Raw genomic sequence first — 21,561 nt, 5'->3', positions numbered from 1 at the left:
ACAAGCATCTCAAACTTCCCTCTGGAGAAGCCTGTGTGCTCTCTTCAGCACACATTTCCTCTCTTGATCTCTTCTAAAATATTTAGAAGCAGTTTGAGTGCAATAAGACTACCTGATTCGCTAATACAATACAATACAATACAATACAATACAATACAATACAATAATTAAAATACGCGTGGAAGGAGATGTCCTACAGCACTGGGTCCAGGTGAGCGCAGAACTACAGAAACCACAGAAACTACAACTCCCAGATAGCCCTGCGACAAAACATCAGCTGATTGGTTGAGAGCGGTTCCGGTAAGGCGCGACGAGCTCTTACTGACCAATCACGGCCCGAGGCGGGGCTTCCCACTCCGGGGCCGGACTGCAGCGTGCAACGCGCAGAGTCCCAAATCCCCAGAACCGAGTTAGAGCCGTATCCAGCACCTGGGCCGCTACCTCGTCCATCCGGACTTCTCCCGGTGATCTGCTTCCAGGTGCACGAGTCGAGAACCTGGAACAAAGCTCTTGAAGCCATTGGGAGAAGCCGACCGTGCGGACGTGGCCTCGCTGAGCTCAGGCCTGGCGAGCGGGCGGGCTTGCAGAATTCTTCGGTGCTTCTTGTGACCCGGCCCATCTGGAGGCGTCCAGAAGCTCGAACTTTCTGCGGCAGTCTCGCCCGAGCCGGCTGGCATCGCTCTTGGCCATCTCCGGTGCGGGCACGTGTTCCAGGCCGCGCCCCAATCTGCGGATGGCGACCGGTGCCCCGAGAGAGCTCACCTTCCAGTAACGCTGCGACCCAGCGGCCTCCTCAGCGCTGAGGTGAGATCTGGAGACGCCGGGCCAGGTCTCCCAGCGGCGGCAGGCACCCCCACCCCGAACTTGCGAGGTGCTCTGAGGCTCTGGTTTTCTGATGCATTGCTTCTCCTTCCAACGCTCCCTCCTTACCAGGCGAACAAAGTATGCAACTAAGCAAAGCACCCCCCCCCCCCCCCTTTTCACCCGGCGCCTCAGATCTCATTGAACATTAAAGTCACTTTGCAGTTGGACTGGGCATGCCTACCAACATTTTGCAGCGTGGCTTGACTTAACGCTCGAGTGTGGATTGCGTGTCTACTTAGTTCCCCCAGCCAAGACAAGTCTAGAAAAAGACGAGTTAGCACAGAGAACTCCCGAAAACAAAGTTGAGTTTTCATTTCTGCAAATCCCTTTCTGCAGAGAGTCGCTAGCTTCAATTAAAACTAACAAGCCAAGTTTGCAGTCTGTCGGCGAGGGGACTAGGAATGAGAAGTGATTCTGATATTGGATCTGGGATCAGGAAAACACACACACACACACACACACACACACACTTGAGCTCAGTCATTTAGTATAAGTCAATTATTGATTTTCACATCTCTAAAGCTATTTGAGGGGCTTCTCACCTTCACTTCTCCTGTTCTTGCTGGGGGAATCTTCACACACACACACACACACACACACTTGAGCTCAGTCATTTAATATAAGTCAATTATTGAATTTCACATCTCTAAAGCTATTTGAGGGGCTTCTCACCTTCACTTCTCCTGTTCTTGCTGGGGGAATCTTCACACACACACACACACACACACACACACACACACACACACACTTGTGCTCAGTCATTTAGTATAAGTCAACTATTGAACTTCACATCTCTAAAGCTATTTGAGGGGCTTCTCACCTTCACTTCTGTTCTTGCTGGGGGAATCTTCCTAACAGCAGGCCCAAGACATGCCCCTTAGAAAAGATTGCACACTCGTCCTTTGAAAGATCATCTTTCCCTGTCAGTAGCTGTTTTATGATGGAATGAGGATCTTTAGCTCTGGAAGGAGGGTTCATGCTAACTTAGCTGAGGAGCCCAAGTCCAGTGCAAGGACTCTTGCCTTGCACATAGACGATCTGGTTCAATCTCCAGCACCATATATGATTTCTTGAGCACTGTCAGGAGTGATCCTTGAGGGAAGGGCTTGGAGTAAATCTTAAACACCGTTGGGTGTGGTGCCAAAATCACAGAAACAACAAAGGATTCATGGAACAATTCAAAATGGAGAGAAAGGATGAGAAACCTCTAACTTGCCACTGAATTGCTTTGATTCTCTCATTGTCACTAACATTGAACTTTACACTTCATTTTAGTAAAAATAAATTATAACTTCAGCAAAGATTCTGTCACAGACTAATATCCATTTAGTAAATTCTCAGGACGAATGTGTTATGTAACTGGCTGTGCTTTAGGGCACCCCCCTTCTTCACTTTTCTATCCCTCCCCCTTTTTTTATTTTGCCATACCTGTTGTACTCAGGATTTACTCCTGACTCTTCTCTCAGGGATCACTTCTGGTGGGTTTGGAGGACCTTATGTGGTGCTGGACATCGAACCTGGGTCAGGTACATGCAAGGCGAGCACCTGTACAGAGATGTCTCTGGCCTGCTTAAGCCTTCTTTGCCAACAGCTCTAAATTGTCTTGGTAATTGTCTCCTTTTCCTTCTGAGCAGACATAAATCCTCTGTGCCGTGTGCTTCCTTCCCCAGTTTAACATGTGTTCTTGTTCCTTTTGATATATCACATTCTATATATATATATTTTTTTTTACATTCTATATTTTTAATTAATTTATTATTATTATTATTATTTTGGGGTTTTGGGCTACTCCCTGTGACGCTCATGGGTTACTCCTGGCTATGCACTCAGAAATTGCTCCTGGCTTGGGGGACCATATGGGATGCTGGGGGATCGAAATGCGGTCTGTCCTATGTTAGTGCATGCAAGGCAAATGCCTTACTGCTTGCGCCACTGCCCTAGCCCGATACATTACATTCTTTTTTTTTTTTTTTTTGGTTTTTCGGGCCACACCCGTTACTCACTCCTGGCTAAGTGCTCAGAAATTGCCCCTGGCTTGGGGGGGGGACCATATGGGATGCAGGGGGCTGGAACCGCGGTCCTTCCTTGGCTAGTGCTTGCAAGGCAGACACCTTACCTCTAACGCCACCTCGCCTGCCCCTACATTACATTCTTTTTTTTTTTTTTTTGGTTTTTGGGCCACACCCGGTGACGCTCAGGGGTTACTCCTGGCCATGCGCTCAGAAGTCGCTCCTGGCTTGGGGGACCATATGGGACGCCGGGGGATCGAACCCGCGGTCCGTCCTAGGCTAGCGCAGGCAAGGCAGGCACCTTACCTCTAGCGCCACCGCCCGGCCCCGACGTTACATTCTTAACAGAGATAATAAGTTCAGACAATTCTTTACCTCCTTGTATCTTTTATGTGCCCATTCTAGTGAGTAACTTCCAAGGCATAAGTAACCAAGGTAGACTTCAGTGGACATCAGAAAGGTAACAGTACTTTTTTTTTTTTTATTTTAAACTCCGTTTTAATTAGTACCACAGAGAAACCTCCCACAGTTTCATGAAGTGATTCTTTTTTTTTCCCTTTATTTAAACATCTTGATTACATATATGATTGTGATTAGGTTTCAGTCATGTAAAGAACACCCCCTTCACCAGTGCAACATTCCCAACACTAATGTCCCAAATCTCCCTCCATTCCACCCCACCCCCACCTGTACTCCAGACAGGCTTTCCAGTTCCCTCATTCATTCACATGATTATGGTAGTTCTCTGTGTAGTTATTTCTATAACTGCATTCACCACTCTTTGTGCTGAGCTTCATGAAGTGAGCTAGAAGTTCCAGCCCTCTCATTGTCTCTGAGGATTGTTGCAAAAATGACTTTTATTTTTCTTAACCAGGGTCTGCTGTGACTTTTCCATCTGAATTGCTCCATTGATATGCTTGATAGAAATGTGTTTATTTTGTGTACTTGGTCAATGTTTTTGCTCATTGTGTTTATCAGCCCATTGTCCAACAGAAGCACCTTATATTTTAACTATATAGACAAATAATCCTATTGATATTATACATACATATCAATGCAAGTCCTTGGAAAATCACATTATAGTTCTCTAGATAGGGAAAAGAAGATAAGCCTAGTTCCAAGCACATAGGATCCAATTATACTAGAATTCCTCAGGGATCAGCTCAACCTCATTTTCAGGAAGGAATGAGCTGTGCCTGCCCTATGTGAAAGCCCCTTTTTGCCAAAATATCCCCACCAAAGAGGTCTATTTCTTTTATTTGTTTGTTTTGGGGCCATATCCAGTGGTAGTCAAGGTTACTCTGGCAGATATTCCTGGCTCTGCACTCAGGAAATCATCCCTGGTGGTGTTTGCAGGGGACCATATGGATGTCAAGGGTTGAAGCCAGGTCAGACGTGTGCAGGGCTAATGCCCTAATCACTGTGCTATAACTTCAAAAAGACTTGTTTCTTTAAAGCAGTGGCTGCTGCAGCAGCAGTAACAGAAACTGCTATAGGAGTAGGAACATGGTCACAAGGGTCCAAGGAGCTGTTTTAGTGTGTCAGTTAAAGAAATTTTAGGGACCTCAGTTGCAGAGGAGTTTTGTATTCAGTCCATGCAATTTCTATATGTATATGAATATGTATGTATAAACATGTATATATACATATGTGTATATATATTACATCATACTGGTCTTGTCACAAACTTCTCCCATGTGAAATTAATTCTGTTTAGCTTCTGCTGCATATTAAAAAACAGTCATGTCATAGATGATGACATTTCTGTTGCACCTGAATTTCATTTGAAATATCTGGGCTACTATATAATTCATTCTATATACATATATTTCCACTATAAATTCCCTAGCTTTTGTCCCATTTCCCAAGAGATGTTTTTCCCTCATGTTTGATATAATGCTTCTGTTCAGATTATTGGATTTTAGCATTAATCACCTCTCAGGAAGTATTTTTTTTTTCCTAACTGCCAAGCTCAATTAACAGATTAGCTAGTGAGTTGGCTTTGGAAAGGATTTGTATCCCTTAATTTGTATACTCTTTGGAAAAGAAGAAAATAGATATTGGCATTTTGTTTGTTTGTTTTGTGTTTTGTATTTGGACTATATTTGACAGCACTCATGGTTTTCTCCTGGCTCTGAGCTCAGGGATCACTCCTGGTAAGCTCAGGGGAGACTGTCTGGGGTATCAGGGATAGAATGAGTCAACCACAGGCAAAGCAAGTGTCCTACTCACTGTCCTATTTCTCTGGTCTCATATATTGGTCGATTTGCCTTGTGAGCTTTTAGAGCAATCATTCGGAAACCTACTTGGAGTCCTTCAACCAAAATAGCTCTGTAGCAGTTCCATTACTATATTGGATAACTGAGATTCAGGACAGTAGGACAAGACTGGATTTTACATTTGCAACCAGTGTCAGAATACAAGTATTCATATGAGGGGCTCAGAGTGATAGCACAGCGATAGGGCATTTGCCTTGCAAGTGGCTGACCCAGGATAGGCCTGGGTTTGATCCCTGGTATTCCATATGGTGCCCCAAGTCTGCCAGGAGAAATTTCTGAGCGCAGAGCCAGTAGTAACCCGAGTGCTGCTGGGTGTGGCCCATAAACCAAAAACCAAAAAAAAAAAGTATTCATACGATAGTCATTTGGATTTTTTTGTTGTTATTGGGTCACAATGCCACCATGCTCAGAGCCTACCACCAGCTTGGTATCCAGAGTTCTCTCCTGGTAGTACTTGGGAGGCCCTATGGTGTAGGGATTGAATTCAGGGCCCTAGATTGCAAAACAAATATTCTAGCCCTTTAAGCTCTCTCCCTAGCTCAGTTGTTTGGTTTTAAATTACATTCTTTTCTTTTTGGTTTTTGGGCCACATCCAATAGTGCTCAAGTATCACTCCTAGCAGATTCAGGGGGCCATATGAGGTGTTGGGGATCTAATCTTGTTTGACCACGTGCAAAGCAAGGACCTTATTCCCTGTACTATATAGCTTCCAGCCTTGGTTTTAAATGACATTCTTTCCTCATCTTCCTGTTTTATTATTTTTAATTTATTTTTATTTTTACTGCTTAGGAATTGCTCCTAGTTTTGTACTCATGCTTCTCATGGAGCTTGTTGAATTATGTGGTTATGGGGTCTTGGCATTAAACCCACACCTCTGGTATGCAAAGGATGCACACCAACCCTTAGAGCAGTTACCTCTGCCCTTTTATTAACAAGTGAAATAGTGAAATTTGGGGTGGGGATGGGGGATGCGTGTTTCCACTGCTTTCCTTATTAACCACCTCCCTGGCCTGGGCAGGTCATGATTGATGAAGTCTGCTATGAACATCTGCATGGTGTGGGCACTTGCATCCCCTCACCCCCACTCAGGAATGGTCGGATTGCACCTCATTTGCACAGTGTGGGAATGATTCCTTACCACCTGATTTGTTTTGGAGCCATGGAACTTAGGCTGGAGTGGGGAATTGTTCTTTGTAGAAGAATGAAAATCAGCCCTAACCTCTACCTAGGATGCAGGGTAGGGAGAGTCAGAGTGGGGAGAGTAACAGTGGCACAAGTAAATAAAACCTTAATATAGGTGGGAGAGACTCAGAGTTAATGAGTTCTGTGGCAATTTGGAATTACTGATTTTTTTAAATTTCTGTACTATATTTTCTAAACTAATGGAACATGAATACAGGATTAAGCAAAGATGCCAAAGATTCTCACAATCTAGCGTAGGTCCCAATCAGTTGCACTGTGGCCTATTTCCTTGATTCTGAAACAGAAACAGTAGCCTGGGTTTTGGATTGTGTAAGCTTGTGATTCCATCATTCTATAATTTATGGCAGTATTATAATCTTTTTTTTACTGTAGAAGAGTACATCTTTCATGAGCCCCATTTACTCCATATTGTGAATTGTTATGATTGATTACAAAGTCCCTCTCTAACCTATTTTCCCCTTTTATTTTTTTAAATAGAATTTTAACTTTGTTTAAAGCCAAGATGAAGAAAACACAGGTGGGGAAGATTGAAGCCATTTTACAGGAGAGGATTATGGTGCTAGATGGAGGGGATGGGGGACCATGATATCAGCGGCACAGGCTAAATGAAGAAGACTTCCGAGTGCAAGAGTTTAAAGACCATCCTAGAGCCACTGAAAGGCAACAATGACATTTTAAGTATAACTCAACCTGATATCATTTATCGAATCCATAAGGTAAAGTATCCTCAGGCTTCTTCACTGTGCAGAGTCGTGTGGAGATTAAAGACAGAAATAATTTGTTCAGTAAAGGATGCCTTTTTGACCCCAAAATAAAAGTTATATGTTTACTGTACTGTTATAATTCAAAGTAAGGGTGATAAGAGAAGGGAAGGTTTCTGCCTTAGGAAACTTCAAGAATTTTCCTTTTCTTTTTTGTTTGTTTGTGTGCTAGGGATCAGTTGCCGGGGCTTCATCCATGCAAAATCTTTTTGGGGGTAGAGGGGGCTAGCTTTAACGTACAAGAGTCACTTTTGGCGATATTCAGGACCGTATGCGGTGCTGGGAATCAGGGTCAGTCACATGCAGGGCAAGTGCCTTACCCACTTTTATTGTTTCTCTGGCTCTAACACTTTAAGCAAAAAGGATTTATTTTTGTTTGCTTTGTTAGTGTTTTTGGGGCCACATCCAGTGGTGTTCAGGGACATGTTTCTGGCTCTGTGCTTGGAGGATCACTCTTGGGTAGGCTTAGAGAACTATATGGGATACTGGAGATCAAATCTGTTGCTAGACATGTGCAACACAATTCCTTGCTTGCGTACAATTACTCCAGCCATAAATGAAATAATTTATAAGGAACCCCCCCAATTTTGGGGTAGCTAATTGATACAAACAAGATTTAAGTTACATATTGCATATTTCTGTTCATAGACACATCACCACACTTCTAAATAAAGGGTCCCAAACACTTTAAAAAAGACGATTAATTTTTATTCTTTAAATTTAATTAATTTTTTCCTACTGTGTATATCCAATCAGGTTCACTAGAAATTCTTTGCCTTCTAGAAAACCAAGCTGTGTTCATGAATGAGTAAAGAGGAAAAGAACTAAGTTATTTTTCACATTTTATTTCTGGTGGGAGGTCAGAAACAGTAGATTAGATCCCCTGATGTTTTAAATTTTACAAGAAAGTTCCCAAATTTATTTGCACTGTATGTGCCTGAATTCGAATTTTTGAGTGACATAAGCATTCATTTCAAATGTTCTAAAAAATGGATAAGATTGGAATTTGGCCAGCATATCAGGATTGTTTTTGGGGGAAGGGGGGTGTTGCTGGCTTTGCTTAGAGCTTACTCCTGGCTCTGTACTTAGTTATCAATCCTAATGGGCTCACAGACCATCTGGGACCCAGGGATCAAACTGAGGTTGACTGCAGGAAAGGCAAGTGCCCTATCTGCTGTACATGAGTGGGCTTTTTAGTGAGGAAAGAAGGTTCAGAGAGAGGGTGAAGAGTAAGGAGAAATTAATTTAAACTTTAAGGAAATTAAATATTCAATATCATATCAACATCTAATTGGATTTAAGATATATGTTTTCTTATAATGAAGATGTATGCTATTAAAAGATGAGGTTTAGCTAGATAATATAGAAAAACAAAAGAAAAATGAAAAAAGGCTTGTATTATCAATAGCACAACAGAATAGCTGTTCATATCTTTAATTTATATTTTAATCTAGTTCTTATACATGGAATTTTGAAATTAAATTGCAATTTATTACCTTATACTGTTTTATAATTTATAATATTTGATTAATACCATAAACATTAAATATCTTGAAAAAATGTTTTTAAATACCATTTTATAGCCTGAGTATATGTATATTATTGTTGGTTAACGTACCTTACTGAGTGTTATTTCTTTGATGTCTGGTGTCAACGCTGTTTTTCAATTTCCTTTCTTACTTGAGAAACTAAATTTAATTAGTTTTTGATTAAAATTCATAGATAGGACCAGAGAGATGGCACAGAGGTAGGGTGTTGCCTTGCATGCGGCTGATCCAGGAGGGACCCAGTTCGAGTCCTGGCATCCCATAAGGGCCTCCAGCCTGCCAGGAGTGATTTCTGAGCATAGAGCCAGGAGTAACTCCTGAGCATTGCCAGGTCTTACCCAAAAACCAACCAAGCAATCAATAAAGTTAAAAAAATAAAATTCATAGATAATAAATTTCCTTTGGGTGACTACTCCACACTTCTCATTTTTTTTTTACCCCCATTGACTGTATTTTTCTAGATCATTCATTATCCATCTATCTAGATCTATCTAGATCTATCTAGATCATTCATTATCCATTTATATACATATATATGTATGTACGCCTACATTTGTGTATTATATATATATATCTATAAATATGTGTGTTTGTGTGTAGATCTTCATTCTGATGGATGGGTTATATCCTGATAAGCCTATCAACAATTTAAAATATATTGTAAATGCACTTTAGAAATGGCTTCGTGGTAGAGCACATGCTTTGCCTTGTATGTTGAAGCCCTGATTCAATCCCTAGCAATTAAAAAATATTAATATACTTATCTGCCCAAACATCATAGCTTAAGCCAAACTATTCTAGTTTAAACCTGCTTAGAACACTTTTGCCAATGATTGAGGAAAATCATTTTACTTCAAACAGATTTTAGAATACCAAATATCTCATGTGATTTGTTGGATGACCTATTTGAAGTGAAAAACCATACCCAACAACCATTTTTCTATTGAGACGATACCTGCAGAGTTGGAGATGGCTCAAAGGGTTTCAGTGCATACTGTGTAAGTGGAGAGGCTTGGGCTTTAGCCCTGGTGCCGTATGGGTATCTTGTAGCACCGCTCAAAGGCATGACAGTTCATACTCATAGTCTGAAAATAGTCCCATATACTGGTATGTCCCAAAACCAGTATCTTGGTATAATTGCAGTAATTTCCCAAATCATAGTAGCCTCTGGGATACTTGGGCAGGTAGGTCAGGGTATATTTTTCTGCTTTTTTCATTTAAAGAAGTTAGATTTCCAGTGGGTGAGCTTAAGTGACCTAAAAAGGGAATATTTGACAAATAAATCTGAGAAACTCTGTATATTGCTTTTATAATACCATTGTTAAAGTCACAGATTACACAGATGCACATATATATGGAAAGCTCATAGTATGTTGGGGCTGGAGGGGTGGCACAAGCATCGTGGGTTTGATCCCATGGCCTCATATGGTCCCCCAAGCGGAGTTGATTTCTTAGCACATAGCCAGAGGTAGCCCCTGAGCATCAATGGGTTACAGTGCCCCAAAACCATAAAACCAAAACCAAAAAACCCAAATTCATAGTATATGTTGACTATTTGTATGTTTTTAAATTTTTTTAATTGGTTTGGGCGCGGCATGTAAAAGCATATGCCTTACTGCTGTAGACTATTGCTCCAGCTTCGTATTTTTGTATGTTTTAAACTTAATAGGCTACGCTTAACATCTTAATAAATTTCTTTTTAGCTCAAGAGTGATTTTAGAAATCTTTTTATTTGAGGTGTTTTGTATATAAAAGGCATGTTTACTAGTTATGGTATAGCAAGGTAATAAAATTGGGAGTGTGTTGCCATTTAATTTTTAGTGATGGATATTTAGTATGATTTTTACTGAATTATTTATTTATTTATTATTTATTTATTATTTATTTATGTTTTTAGGGCCTCACTCTCAGGGGTTACTTCTGGGCTCTATACTCAGAAACCACTCCTTACAGGCTCAGGGATCGAAACCCAGTGTTGGCCATGTGCAAGGTCTACCACTGGGTTATTGTTGCTCTGCCCCCTGGAATCGTGTTTTTAAAAAAATTCTAGTTTTCTTCAGGGTTTTCAATATAGGATTGGTTGGTTTAAATGACTAATAGAAAACTATGGGTGTTGAGACATTTCAGAATACACATCAGATATTGGTTGGGCATGGTATCTAAAAGTGAAACTATAAAGAAAAGGGCTTCAGACACAAAGGTCTGGAGGACATCAAGATCCTAGTAAGGGGGTAGAGGGGACTGACTTGGAATGTGGACTGAAATAATCATATTTAGAGATGAGAATCACAGAAGTAATTTGGAGGGGATTCGTTTATGCTATAGGAGTGAGAAAAAGGGTAAGGGAACTGAGCTAACATTTGTTAAATGCCCATCTTGAGTCAGTAACTGGGTTTTTCCACACCTAGTGGTGCTAAGGTGTAACTTCTGGCTCTGCATTCAGAAATTACTCTTGGTAGGCTAAAGGGGGCATATGGATTGCTGGGAATCAAACGCCTGGTCAGCTAGTGAAATCCAAAGGGCCCTACCTGAAGTGCTAGCTTTCTGGCCCCAGACCTCTTTTTTGTCTTGAAGTCTGTATCTTTGGGGCCGAAGTGGTGGCAACTAGAGGTTAAGACATCTGCCTTGCAAGCGCTAGCCTAGGACGAACTGAAAAACTGTTGTTTAATCCCCGGTGTCCCAGATGGTGCCCCTAAGCCAGGAGTGATTTTCTGAGTGCATAGCCAGGGAGTAACGCCTGAGCATCAACAGGTGTGGGCCCAAAAACAAACAAATCTGTATCTTTGCCAGTGAAGGGAGCTTTATGATATGTTCACACAGGAAACTGAAACTCAGAAGGTTAAGGGAATTGACCCAATCATGTAAACTCAATTAAAATCATTAATCTCTTTTGGTAGTGCTTTCCATTTAGTAAATGGTCTGAAAAATGTTTAATGATAATGATGAAAAGAAACAGTATTGTTGGGGACAGGGGGAACCTAAAATACTAACATTTGCACTTATTTTTGTTGTAGGAGTACTTATTGGGGCAGGAGGCAAATATCATTGAAACAAATACTTTCAGCAGTATTAGTATTTGCTCCAAGCTGACTATGGACTTGAAAAACCTGGTAAAGAATTCCATTTTTCTCTGTATTGAAGATGTTTATGAGCTTTTGATATATTGAAAATACTAATGATGAAAAAATCCCAAAGTTGCAGAATCAAAAATGCCTACTTAGGGGTCAGAGAGATGGTAGGGGCATTGGGCCAGACCTGGGGTCAATTCCCAGGCATTCAAGATATTCCCCGAGCCTGCCAGTAGTAATTCTTGAGTGCAGAGCCAAGAGTAACCCTGAGCCTCTTAAGGTATGGCCAAAAACGCAAAAACAAAAAACAAAAAACATAAAAAACCTAGTTAAGTATCATTGTGGTCAGGGAAAATGATTTAATCTCTTAACAAAGTAGGCATATTTTACTTTCCAACTGACCTTTTTTAATGGGAAAGTAATAGTCAAATAAAATGATACCTGTTCAGTGGCTCTTGTCATAGGTATGACTAGCTGTGTGTAGTTTGTGAACTCTTTTAAAATACTGGGTGTGGGGCCAGAGCAATAGCACAGTAGTAGGGCATTTGCCTGGCATGCTGCTGACCCGGGATGGACCTGGGTTTGATCTCCGGCATCCCAGATGGTCCTTTGAGCCTGCCAGGAGTGATTTTGAGTGCAGATTCAGTAGTAACTCCTGAGGACCACTGGGTGTGTCCCAAAAAACAAAAACACAAAACAAAACAAAAATATAATAAAATAGTGGGTGTCAGATTGGTTTCTCTTTTTTCTTAATTTCAGTGAAATAGACATTCATAATAATTACCATCATAATCTTTAAAATTATATAGCTCAAAGGCATGCAGATTATTGTTGTACTATCATTATTACTTTATATCCACAGAACTTTTCATTTTGCAAAACTGAAATTCTGTATCATAAAACATTAACTTCATATTATGGCCATCCCACAGCCCCTGCCAGTCATCTTTCTGTTTGTAATCATTTTTGTTTTGTTTTGAGGGCCTTACCTAGTTGCTGTCAGGAGCTTTCTTAGTTCAGTAATCAGTGCTCAGGGGTCAGTGCTCAGTGGGCTTGGTGATGACTGTGTAGTATTGGATTAGCACCCTGGCTTCCTAAATACAAAGCACTCAGCCCATTGAGCTGTGTCTTCAGCTCCTGTTTGTATGAATTTTTTTTTTTTTTTTTTTTTGCCATTCCCAAAGGGCTCATGGGTTACTCCTGGCTGTATACTCAGGAATTAGTCCTGCCAGTGCTAGGGGGAACCATATCAGATGTTAGGGATGGAACTTGGGTCAGCCACATGCAAGACAAATAAATGTTCTACCCGCTGTTCTATTGCCCTATTTGTATAAATTTGATCACTCTAATACTTCCTTTAAGTAGAGGCAAGCAGCGTTTTCTTAAGCAAAAGGATTATTTATACCCCTAGCTGGTTAACTTCACTTATTTTTATGGCTTATTTTATGTAGTATAATGTCTTCAGAGTTCACCCACATTGTAGCCTGTGTCAAAACAATTTTTTTTGGTGGCAGAATACCGTTTTAGTATTACCATTCATGTGTAATCATGTTTATTTGTTTGGTTGGTTTATTTTTGGGTGGCTCACCTTGTGTTGTTTAGGGGCTAATCTCAGCATGTACTTAGGGACTATTTTCAGCCATACTCGGGAGACAGTATGATGATGTCAGAGATCATATCTGAACCTCCTGAATACAAGAAAAAAAAAATTCATACAAACAGGAGCTGAAGACACAGCTCAATGGGCTGAGTGCTTTGTATTTAGGAAGCCAGGGTGCTAATCCAATACTACATAGCTCAGTCCTTTGAGCTGTCTCTTCAGCCTCTGTAATCATATTTTCTTTATCTATTTATCCATCTGAATACTTGAATTACTTTTGACTTTTGCCCAGAATGAATGTACAGTAGCAATCCCTGAGTGCAGTGGTGTGGCACAAAAAACAAATGAAAACAACAACAACAACAACAACAACAACAACAACAAATCCCCAAAATCCAGCAAGCTAGATTTGCCTTGGGATTATTTTAGAGTTATTTTAGATTATTTTAGAATACTCTGGCTTCTTAATTTTTAGATATAAAGATCCAAGCCACTTGGAGGATTTTGGAGGATCTAAGCTCTTAAAAGTCATCTTTTTGTGCTGCCTGAGCGATATTACAGTGGGTAGGGTGCTTTGCAGTTGACCTGAGTTCCATCCCTGGCATCATATATAGTCCCCAAGTACTGCCAGGAGTGCAGCACCAGGAGTAACCCCCTCACATTGCCACCACCCTGAAGGTTAAGTCATCTGTTTGGAACTTCCTAAACAACTCTGTTGAATGGCTTCAGGAAACTCTGAACTTCTTTTTATTCTAGGCTGTTCTTTAGTGTGCTTGATATTTATTTCTTTGACAGAGTGTTCATCACCCTTTACCAAATTTTTAAGAGGTTAATAATTTAACAAAATTTTAAATTAATTTTTGTTAATTTAACAAAAAAGCCCAGAACCATTAATTTTGGGTTCTGTTTGATAAAATAGTTCAAGTCTTGCAGTTACTTACAGCAGCTCTATGAAGCCTAGGACCCAGGCTTGTCTCTAAGCTTGTCCTCTTTCCATTTCTATATTTCATTTGATTTGACTACATACACTTTTTCTCTAACATGCCAGATATTTGAAGATTGTCTCTTTACTAACTTGCTCTTGCTATTTGGAGGAGAGCCTAAAAGCAACTCCCTCACTTTTTCAAGTCATATAGGTGTCCAATAGGCAAATGAAAAATAGGCATCTGAAAAAGTGTTCATCACTCATGACTAGGGAAATGCAAATCAAAATAATAGTGAACTGCTATCACATGTGAGAAAGTCTGGAGACAACTAGTGTGGAGGTAAGGAACCCTCATCCACTGTTGGTTGGAGCATCATCTGATATAGCCTATATGAAAAGCAATATGGAGATTACTCAAAAATAAGAATAGAACTCATATATGATCTAGTGATACCACTTCTTGGCACCTTTCCCCCAAATATGAAAACATTTATTTTAAAAGAGCAGGGCGTGGAGTTATGGTACAGCAGGTAGGTGCTTACCTTATATGCGATCAACCTAGGTTCAATCCTCAGTATCTCATATAGTCCCCTAAACACCAACAAGGAGTAATTCCTGAGTGAGCCACATCCTTGGCATTATGTTTTATGGGCCCATTTCCGTACAAAAAAGAAAGAGGTATATTTGTGGTTTTCATCATTTAGTATAATAGCCAAGATCTGAAAACAACCCAAATGTCCAACTATACATGAATGGATCAAGAAGTTATGGTACGTGTACTCAATGGAATGCTATGCAACTCTAAGAACAAAATCATGCAGTTTGCTATAACTTCGATGGAACTTGAGGATATTATGCTGGGTGAAGTCATAAGGAGAAGGATAGCTATAGAATGATTTCTCTCACATGTGCTACATACAGATACACAACAAGGCAGCAACCAAAAGACCAGAAGCAACACAACAGGAGAACTCAGCCACACAGTTGAGTTGGTGTTGGGGAGTGTTGAAAGGGAGGGGCTTTCAGTTCTTTTGGGAGGGAGGTGGGCTCACAGAATATGGGGATGGTTTTGTGTGTGGAAACCATGTGATGTGCATGGGAAACTATCACAGAGTCTCAATCAAAAGAAAAGTTACCAAAAAAAAAAAGCAACCCCTGAGGCTTTGCAGGTGTCTCATTATTGGGCAAGTGATGGACCATCTTAGCTACTTCATTTAAAACTTCAGATTAATTGATCTCTGTTTCCTTGCTGAATAAAATTGGGTGATTCAAGTTTTTTGAATTTCTTACTTATGTACAGAGGAAAGAAAGATAAAGTGAATTTTTGCTTCCTGTGTTAGGCCTACCGGATGAACAAGTGCTCGGCAGAAGTGGCCCAAAAGGCAGCTGAGGAGATAACTCTACAGACTGGTAAGGAATGTTGTTCTTCTGTTTTTACAGAAATGGTTCGTTTGGTATCCTCAACAGTCATGTGCCATTTTTATGGCATTTTTTTATTTTATGACAGCTGGTCTACCAGCAATAGTGGAGATATTGTATTATACTAGTTTGTAGGTTATTCTCTGGGGTTTTATAGTAAAACATTCAGTGGTTCTTTGAATTAATTAGATTCCAATGGGCTTAGGGCTCAGAGCTTATATGTTTTATGGGGGTTTTCTCTTTTTTTTTGTTTTTTGTTTTTTTGTTTTGTTTTGTTTTGTTTTTTTGGGTCACACCTGGCAGTTCTCAGGGGTTATTCCTGGCTTTATGCTTAGAAATCGCCTCTGGCAGGCTAGGGGGACCAGATGGGACACTGGAATTCGAACAACCATTCTTCTGCATACAAGGCAAAAGCTCTACTTGCATGCTATCTCTCTGGCCCCATGGGGGGTTATATCTTAACTAACTTTGTAACATGATTCATGGCTCCCTAGCTCCATAGCTAAAAGAACTTTTTTCTCTTTGGAAGAATTATTATCAGGTCATTAAGATTATCATGTTATTATCATATTTTAAAATTAACAGCTGTTTTTTAAGATATTTGATCTTACCCTTTTAAAATTACTTTTAGAAGCCCAAGAGATAGTATAGCAGGTAGGGCACTTGCCTTGCATATGGCCAATCAGATTCGATCTCTGGTACCTAAATGGTCCCCTAAGCCCTGCAGGAGTTATTCCTGAGTGTAGAACCAAGTGAGTAAGCCCGCAGCACAGCTGAGTGTGGCCCCAAAGACAAAACAACAATTAAAACCCTTTATCTATGTTGACTAATTTACTTAAAGAGACACTGTCTTTTATTATTTTTTTTAATTTTATTTATTGATTTATTGATTGGCTTTTGGGCCACACCCAGCATTGCTCAGGGGTCACTCGTGGCTCTGCAGGCTGGGGGACTATATGGGATGCCTGGAATCGAACCCAGGTCCTTCGACAGGTTGGCCACATGCAAGGCAAATGCCCTACTGCTGTGCTATCTCTCTGGCTCCTATAATAATTTTCCATTTCATACCATTAGCATTTTTGTTTGTTTGTTTGTTTTGAGCCACACCCTCTATGCTCAGAGTGGTTACTCCTGACTCTGCACTCAGAAATCACTACTGGCACGCTTGGGGACCATATGAAATGCTGGAGATTGAACCTGGGTCTGCCACATGCAAGGCAAATGCTCTACCTGCTGTGCTATTGTTCTGGCCCCTCATTACTTTTCTTCATGGCTCTGGGAGGCACCAAAAGAGTGCCAAAAGACCAAAAGAGTCTTTGATTCATTCTTGCTGGAATTTGCCTCTCAAGAAAAACTAACCTGGCTAACTGCCCCAAGAATACTTGGGTACCAGCTGGTAGGGAGTCTCTGAGGGAGGGAAGGAATAGAAGAAATATATGGAGCCTCGTCAGATTTGGAAATGTGAAATTATTGCCAGCAGGAAAGATGAAAAGTGAAATTGTGAAGAAGTTAGTTTGCCAGTCTGGCATACTAATGATGCTGAAGCCATTTATAGGAACGCTGTTTCTGAGAGATAATGTTTAAATCCAGAGTAATGCAGAGACAGCTACTTCCACAGTTACAGGTTAAAGGATATTCCTTTGTTTATTTTGTTTTGTTTTGGAGCTACACACTGCTGTGCTCTGGGCTTGCTACTGGCTCTGTGTTGGTGGGGCTCAGGGGATCATATCCACATATGTTGCTCTGGAGTAAACTCAGATCAGCCTTATTAACTATAGAATGGGTTTTCAGCCCAGTGTTTTTTGTTTTTGTGTGTGCAGGTTTTTATTATCCCCCCCCCCCCAAACTTCTGTGTTGTGGACAACTCCTAGCTTTGTCTTTTGTGATCACTTCAGGTGGGATTTAGGGGACCCTATGGGATACTGGGGACTGAACCCAAGTTGGCCGTGTGCAAGGCAAATACCCCACTTGCTGTGCTATCCTTCTGGCCCCGACATTTTTAGTTTTTTTGGTGGTGCTGGAGCTGTGAGGCTTCACATATGCAAGGTAAGTGTTCTACCATCCCTGGCCTTTAGAGAAGTCAAGTTTTCTTGTCCTATGCATTAAGGAAGAACTGTAGATGTTTTTCCTTTTTGGATTTCATACTTACGAACAAGCATTATAGGTTTTTGTAAATTTTAGGGGTAGTCTTAGAGCCTTTATTGATTAGCCTGTATTAATTCTTGACCAAAAAAAGATCTGTAAATCTGTAAATCTATTTACAGATTTCATGCTCATTTTCTTGTTCCTTAAGGTATTAAAAGGTTTGTGGCAGGAGCATTGGGTCCAACTAATAAGACACTGTCTGTGTCCCCATCTGTAGAAAGACCGGATTACAGGAATATCAGTGAGTATAATCTATGATAATGGGCCAATATTTCTGTGTTTCATTAATCTATGCTTATGATTGTGCCAGTAACAGGCTCTAATAACTCAGGATTATTGTGACTAAGTCTATTTTAAGAGCTTACAGTGGTCCCCTGAATGTAGTAAAAATTTAAATCAAATAATTGCTATTATTTTTAAAGCTTGCTATGAAATGTGCATGAATAATCAGCTATGGAAATAAAACCAGCCATAATAAAACTTTAAAATGAGAAGTTCAGTAAATATGGATACCCAACCTTGATCTGCTGTGAAGTAATCTCCTTGACAGCAGCTTAAATTCTATAAATATACTACCAGAATAATATTCAAAGCTAACATATATAAGCATATGTACTTACATTGAGATTTTATGTTAAAATCTCAAAGCGTAGATCAAGTGCTTTAACAATAGACTGTAAAAATTTAAAAGATGATAATAGAGCTTAAGAGTAATGGTAATATTTATGGTAATTTGTGTTAAGGAAAGTTCAGGTTTGTAGGCTTTGGTTACAGAACATTCCATATAGTGACACCACATTTTTCCACCTGGGTTGCTTATTATTGGGATGTGTGTATGGTCTGCCTGACAGTGAGAACTGAACTTTTCCTTTATCTGAAGTTGTTTAAGATGAAGTATACTGATAAGCAAGCATAAGTGTGCTCTTTGACTCTTCAATGGAAAAATTATGGTTTTTGTTTATTTGGGGTATAATGGGACAGGGAAATAGGCAGTTCAAGAGGTTTGTGTGTGTGTGTGTGTGTGTGTGTGTGTGTGAGAGAGAGAGAGAGAGCTCAGGAGCTCAGGCACTATTCAGATGCTCAGAGATCCTGTTGTGTCAAGTACCATTCCTGGTGGAGCTTGGGAGATCATATGGGGTATCAGGGATTGAACTGGGGTTTGCCCTGCCTGCTGTACTGTCTCTCCAGTTCCAGCCCACTTATTAGTAACTTTTCAAAGTTGTCATATTGTATTATTGCCCATAGATCTAATGTTGTACATAGCATTATAATGACTTTAATATTTATTTTATAACTAGGAATTTGTATGTTTTGCTCGCCTTCACCCAGTTTGCCCCTATCTCACCCCTTCATGTCTTCCTCCCAAAGTATTTCTTTACAGGGATTGGAGAGACAGCTGAATGGACTGAGACCATGCTTTGTATGCAGGAAGCCTGGGTTCAGTCCCAGGCACTGCATGGTCTGACCTCCTAAGCAAAAATGAAATCGAACAAAAACATATGTTTCTATGAAAACCTTAAGTTTTTTTCAGGGAGATAGTATAGCAGGTGGGCACTTGCCTTGCATGCAGTTGATTCAAGTTTGACTTCTGGCACACGTATTGAGCACCCTGCAGTCCCACCAGGACTGATTCTTGAGTGCAAGCTAGGAGTAAACCCTGAGCACTGCCCAACCCCCTAACCCCCTCAAAAACAACAAAATCGTCCATTTAGCTGGTTTCCACTCTATCAGAGTTGATATCAGAAGGTGGAAACAATTCACACAACTGCAGCTTTTTTTGTGTGTGTGACAATTTAGCCAATGCTTTATTTATTTAAATAAATAAATATTTACTTATTTATTTTGGGTTTTGGGCCACACCCAGCGGCGCTCGGGGTTACTTCTGGCTCTGCACTCAGAAATCGATCCTGGCAGGCTCCAGAGACCATATGGGATGCTGGGAATTGAACCCAGGTCTGTCCTGGCTCAGCTGTATGTAAGGCAAACACCCTACCGCTGTGCTCTCTCTCCAGCCCCTATTTAAATAAATATTTTAATTTAGTCACCATGAGATGCAATTACAAAGTTGTTCATGATTTGGTTTCAGTCATACAATGTCCATTACCCATCCCTTCTCCCTTTACCAGTATTCCCTCTCTTCTGCCCTTTTCTCTGCCTGCTTCTATGGTAGACATTCGTGCGCGTGCGTGTATGTGTGTATGTGTGTGTGCGCGCGCGCATGCGCGCATGCGCCAGAGCCAATTCCCCCCCTTTTAAAGACAGTATGGTTTGCAATATTATTACTGAAGGGGTATTTTTAACCTTCTTTCAGCACCCAGTTCTGTTCAGAGTGATCATTTCTAGTTATTATTGTTATAATGGTCTCTTCTCTGCCCTAACTGAACTCCCCTGTTATTTGTAGCAAGCTTCCTACTATGGACTGGTCTTTCTGGCTCTTGTCTTTATTGCCTCTGGGTATTATCACATTTTTTTAAATGAGGGTATCATTTTTCTTATAAGCCACAAATGAGTATATAAAATCATTCTGTTTATCCCTCTCCCTCTGACTCATTTTGCTCAGCACAGTACTCTCCATATCCATTGATGTGCCAGCTAATAGCTGTGTAGTTTTCCATCTTGTGGATACACAATAGCTTCTTTATCTACTCATCTGTTCTTGGACACGGGTTATTTCCAGATTCTGGCTATTGTGAATAAGGCAGTCATGGGCATATGCGTATGGAGGGCTTTTCTGCACTGTATGTTTGGGTCTCTAAGGTATAGTCTGAGGAAGAGTATTGCTGGATCATATAAAAATCAATGCCTAGTTTTTGAGGAATGTTTATACTGCTTTCCAAAATGACTGGATCAGTCGACATCCCCACTAGCAATAAACGAGAGTCCTTTTTTCCCTGCATCAGTGCCAGCACTGATTGTTCTTGTTCTTTGTGATATATGTCGTCTCTTTGGTGCGATATGCTACCTCATTGTAATTAATGGTGTGAAACATGATTTATATGTGCCTTTGGCCACCTGTATTTCTTTTCTGAGGAAGTTTCTGTTCATTTCTTCTTCCCTTTTTTTTTTTTTTGGATAGGATTAGATTTTTTTTCTTGTTATGTTCTACCAGTGCTTTATATATCTTAGATATTAATCTCATCATATGGGTATTGGGTGAATAGTTTCTTCCAGTCTGTGAGAACTCTTTGTATGCTGGTCACTATTTCCTTTGAAGTATAGAAGCTTCTTAGAGTATTGCAGTCTCATTTGTTTATCTTTGTTTCCACTTGGCTCGGGAGGCATTTCTTCCATTAGCTTCCATTAGCCATTAGCTTCAGTCTCATGGAGAGTTCTGCCTATGTTTTCCTCTATGTACTTTTTGGTTTCAGGTCTCCTTTCATATTCTTATATGGTGAGGGGCATTACTCAACCGCACTCAGGGCTTACTCCTGGCTCTGTGCTCAGAAATCGCTCCTGGCAGGCCGGGGGACCATATGGGATGCCAAGAATTGAACCCAGGTCTATCCTGGGTTGGGAAAGTGCAAGGCAAGTGCCCTACTGCTGTTCTATCTCTTCTACTGTGTTTTCATTGTCTTTGATCCATTTTGATTTGACTTTTGTGATAGCGTTAAAAAGAGGTTCAAGTTCTTTTTGTATATAAATGATTGTTTTCCCAACATCACTTATTGAACAGGCTTTCCTTTCTCCACTTCATATTTCTCGTTTCTTTTTCAAAGATTAATTGATCATATAACTGAGAAT

General features: G+C 40.4%; 1 protein-coding gene across 1 annotated transcript in view; it reads left to right on the top strand.

Moving 5' to 3' along the window:
* The first annotated feature begins 601 nt into the window (after positions 1-601).
* The window catches only part of MTR (5-methyltetrahydrofolate-homocysteine methyltransferase), a 118,794-nt gene continuing 97,834 nt past the window's right edge, over positions 602-21,561 (top strand). The window contains 6 exon segments of the mRNA XM_049789038.1: positions 602-804; positions 6,833-7,004; positions 7,006-7,071; positions 11,678-11,773; positions 15,597-15,666; positions 17,969-18,061. Coding sequence (XP_049644995.1) covers positions 6,858-7,004; positions 7,006-7,071; positions 11,678-11,773; positions 15,597-15,666; positions 17,969-18,061 — 472 coding nt within the window. The 5' untranslated portion in view covers positions 602-804; positions 6,833-6,857.

The sequence above is a fragment of the Suncus etruscus genome, chromosome 15 (genome assembly GCF_024139225.1).
Source record: "Suncus etruscus isolate mSunEtr1 chromosome 15, mSunEtr1.pri.cur, whole genome shotgun sequence".
In the NCBI taxonomy this organism is placed as follows: domain Eukaryota; kingdom Metazoa; phylum Chordata; class Mammalia; order Eulipotyphla; family Soricidae; genus Suncus; species Suncus etruscus.
This window is presented reverse-complemented; position numbering and strand designations above follow the sequence as displayed.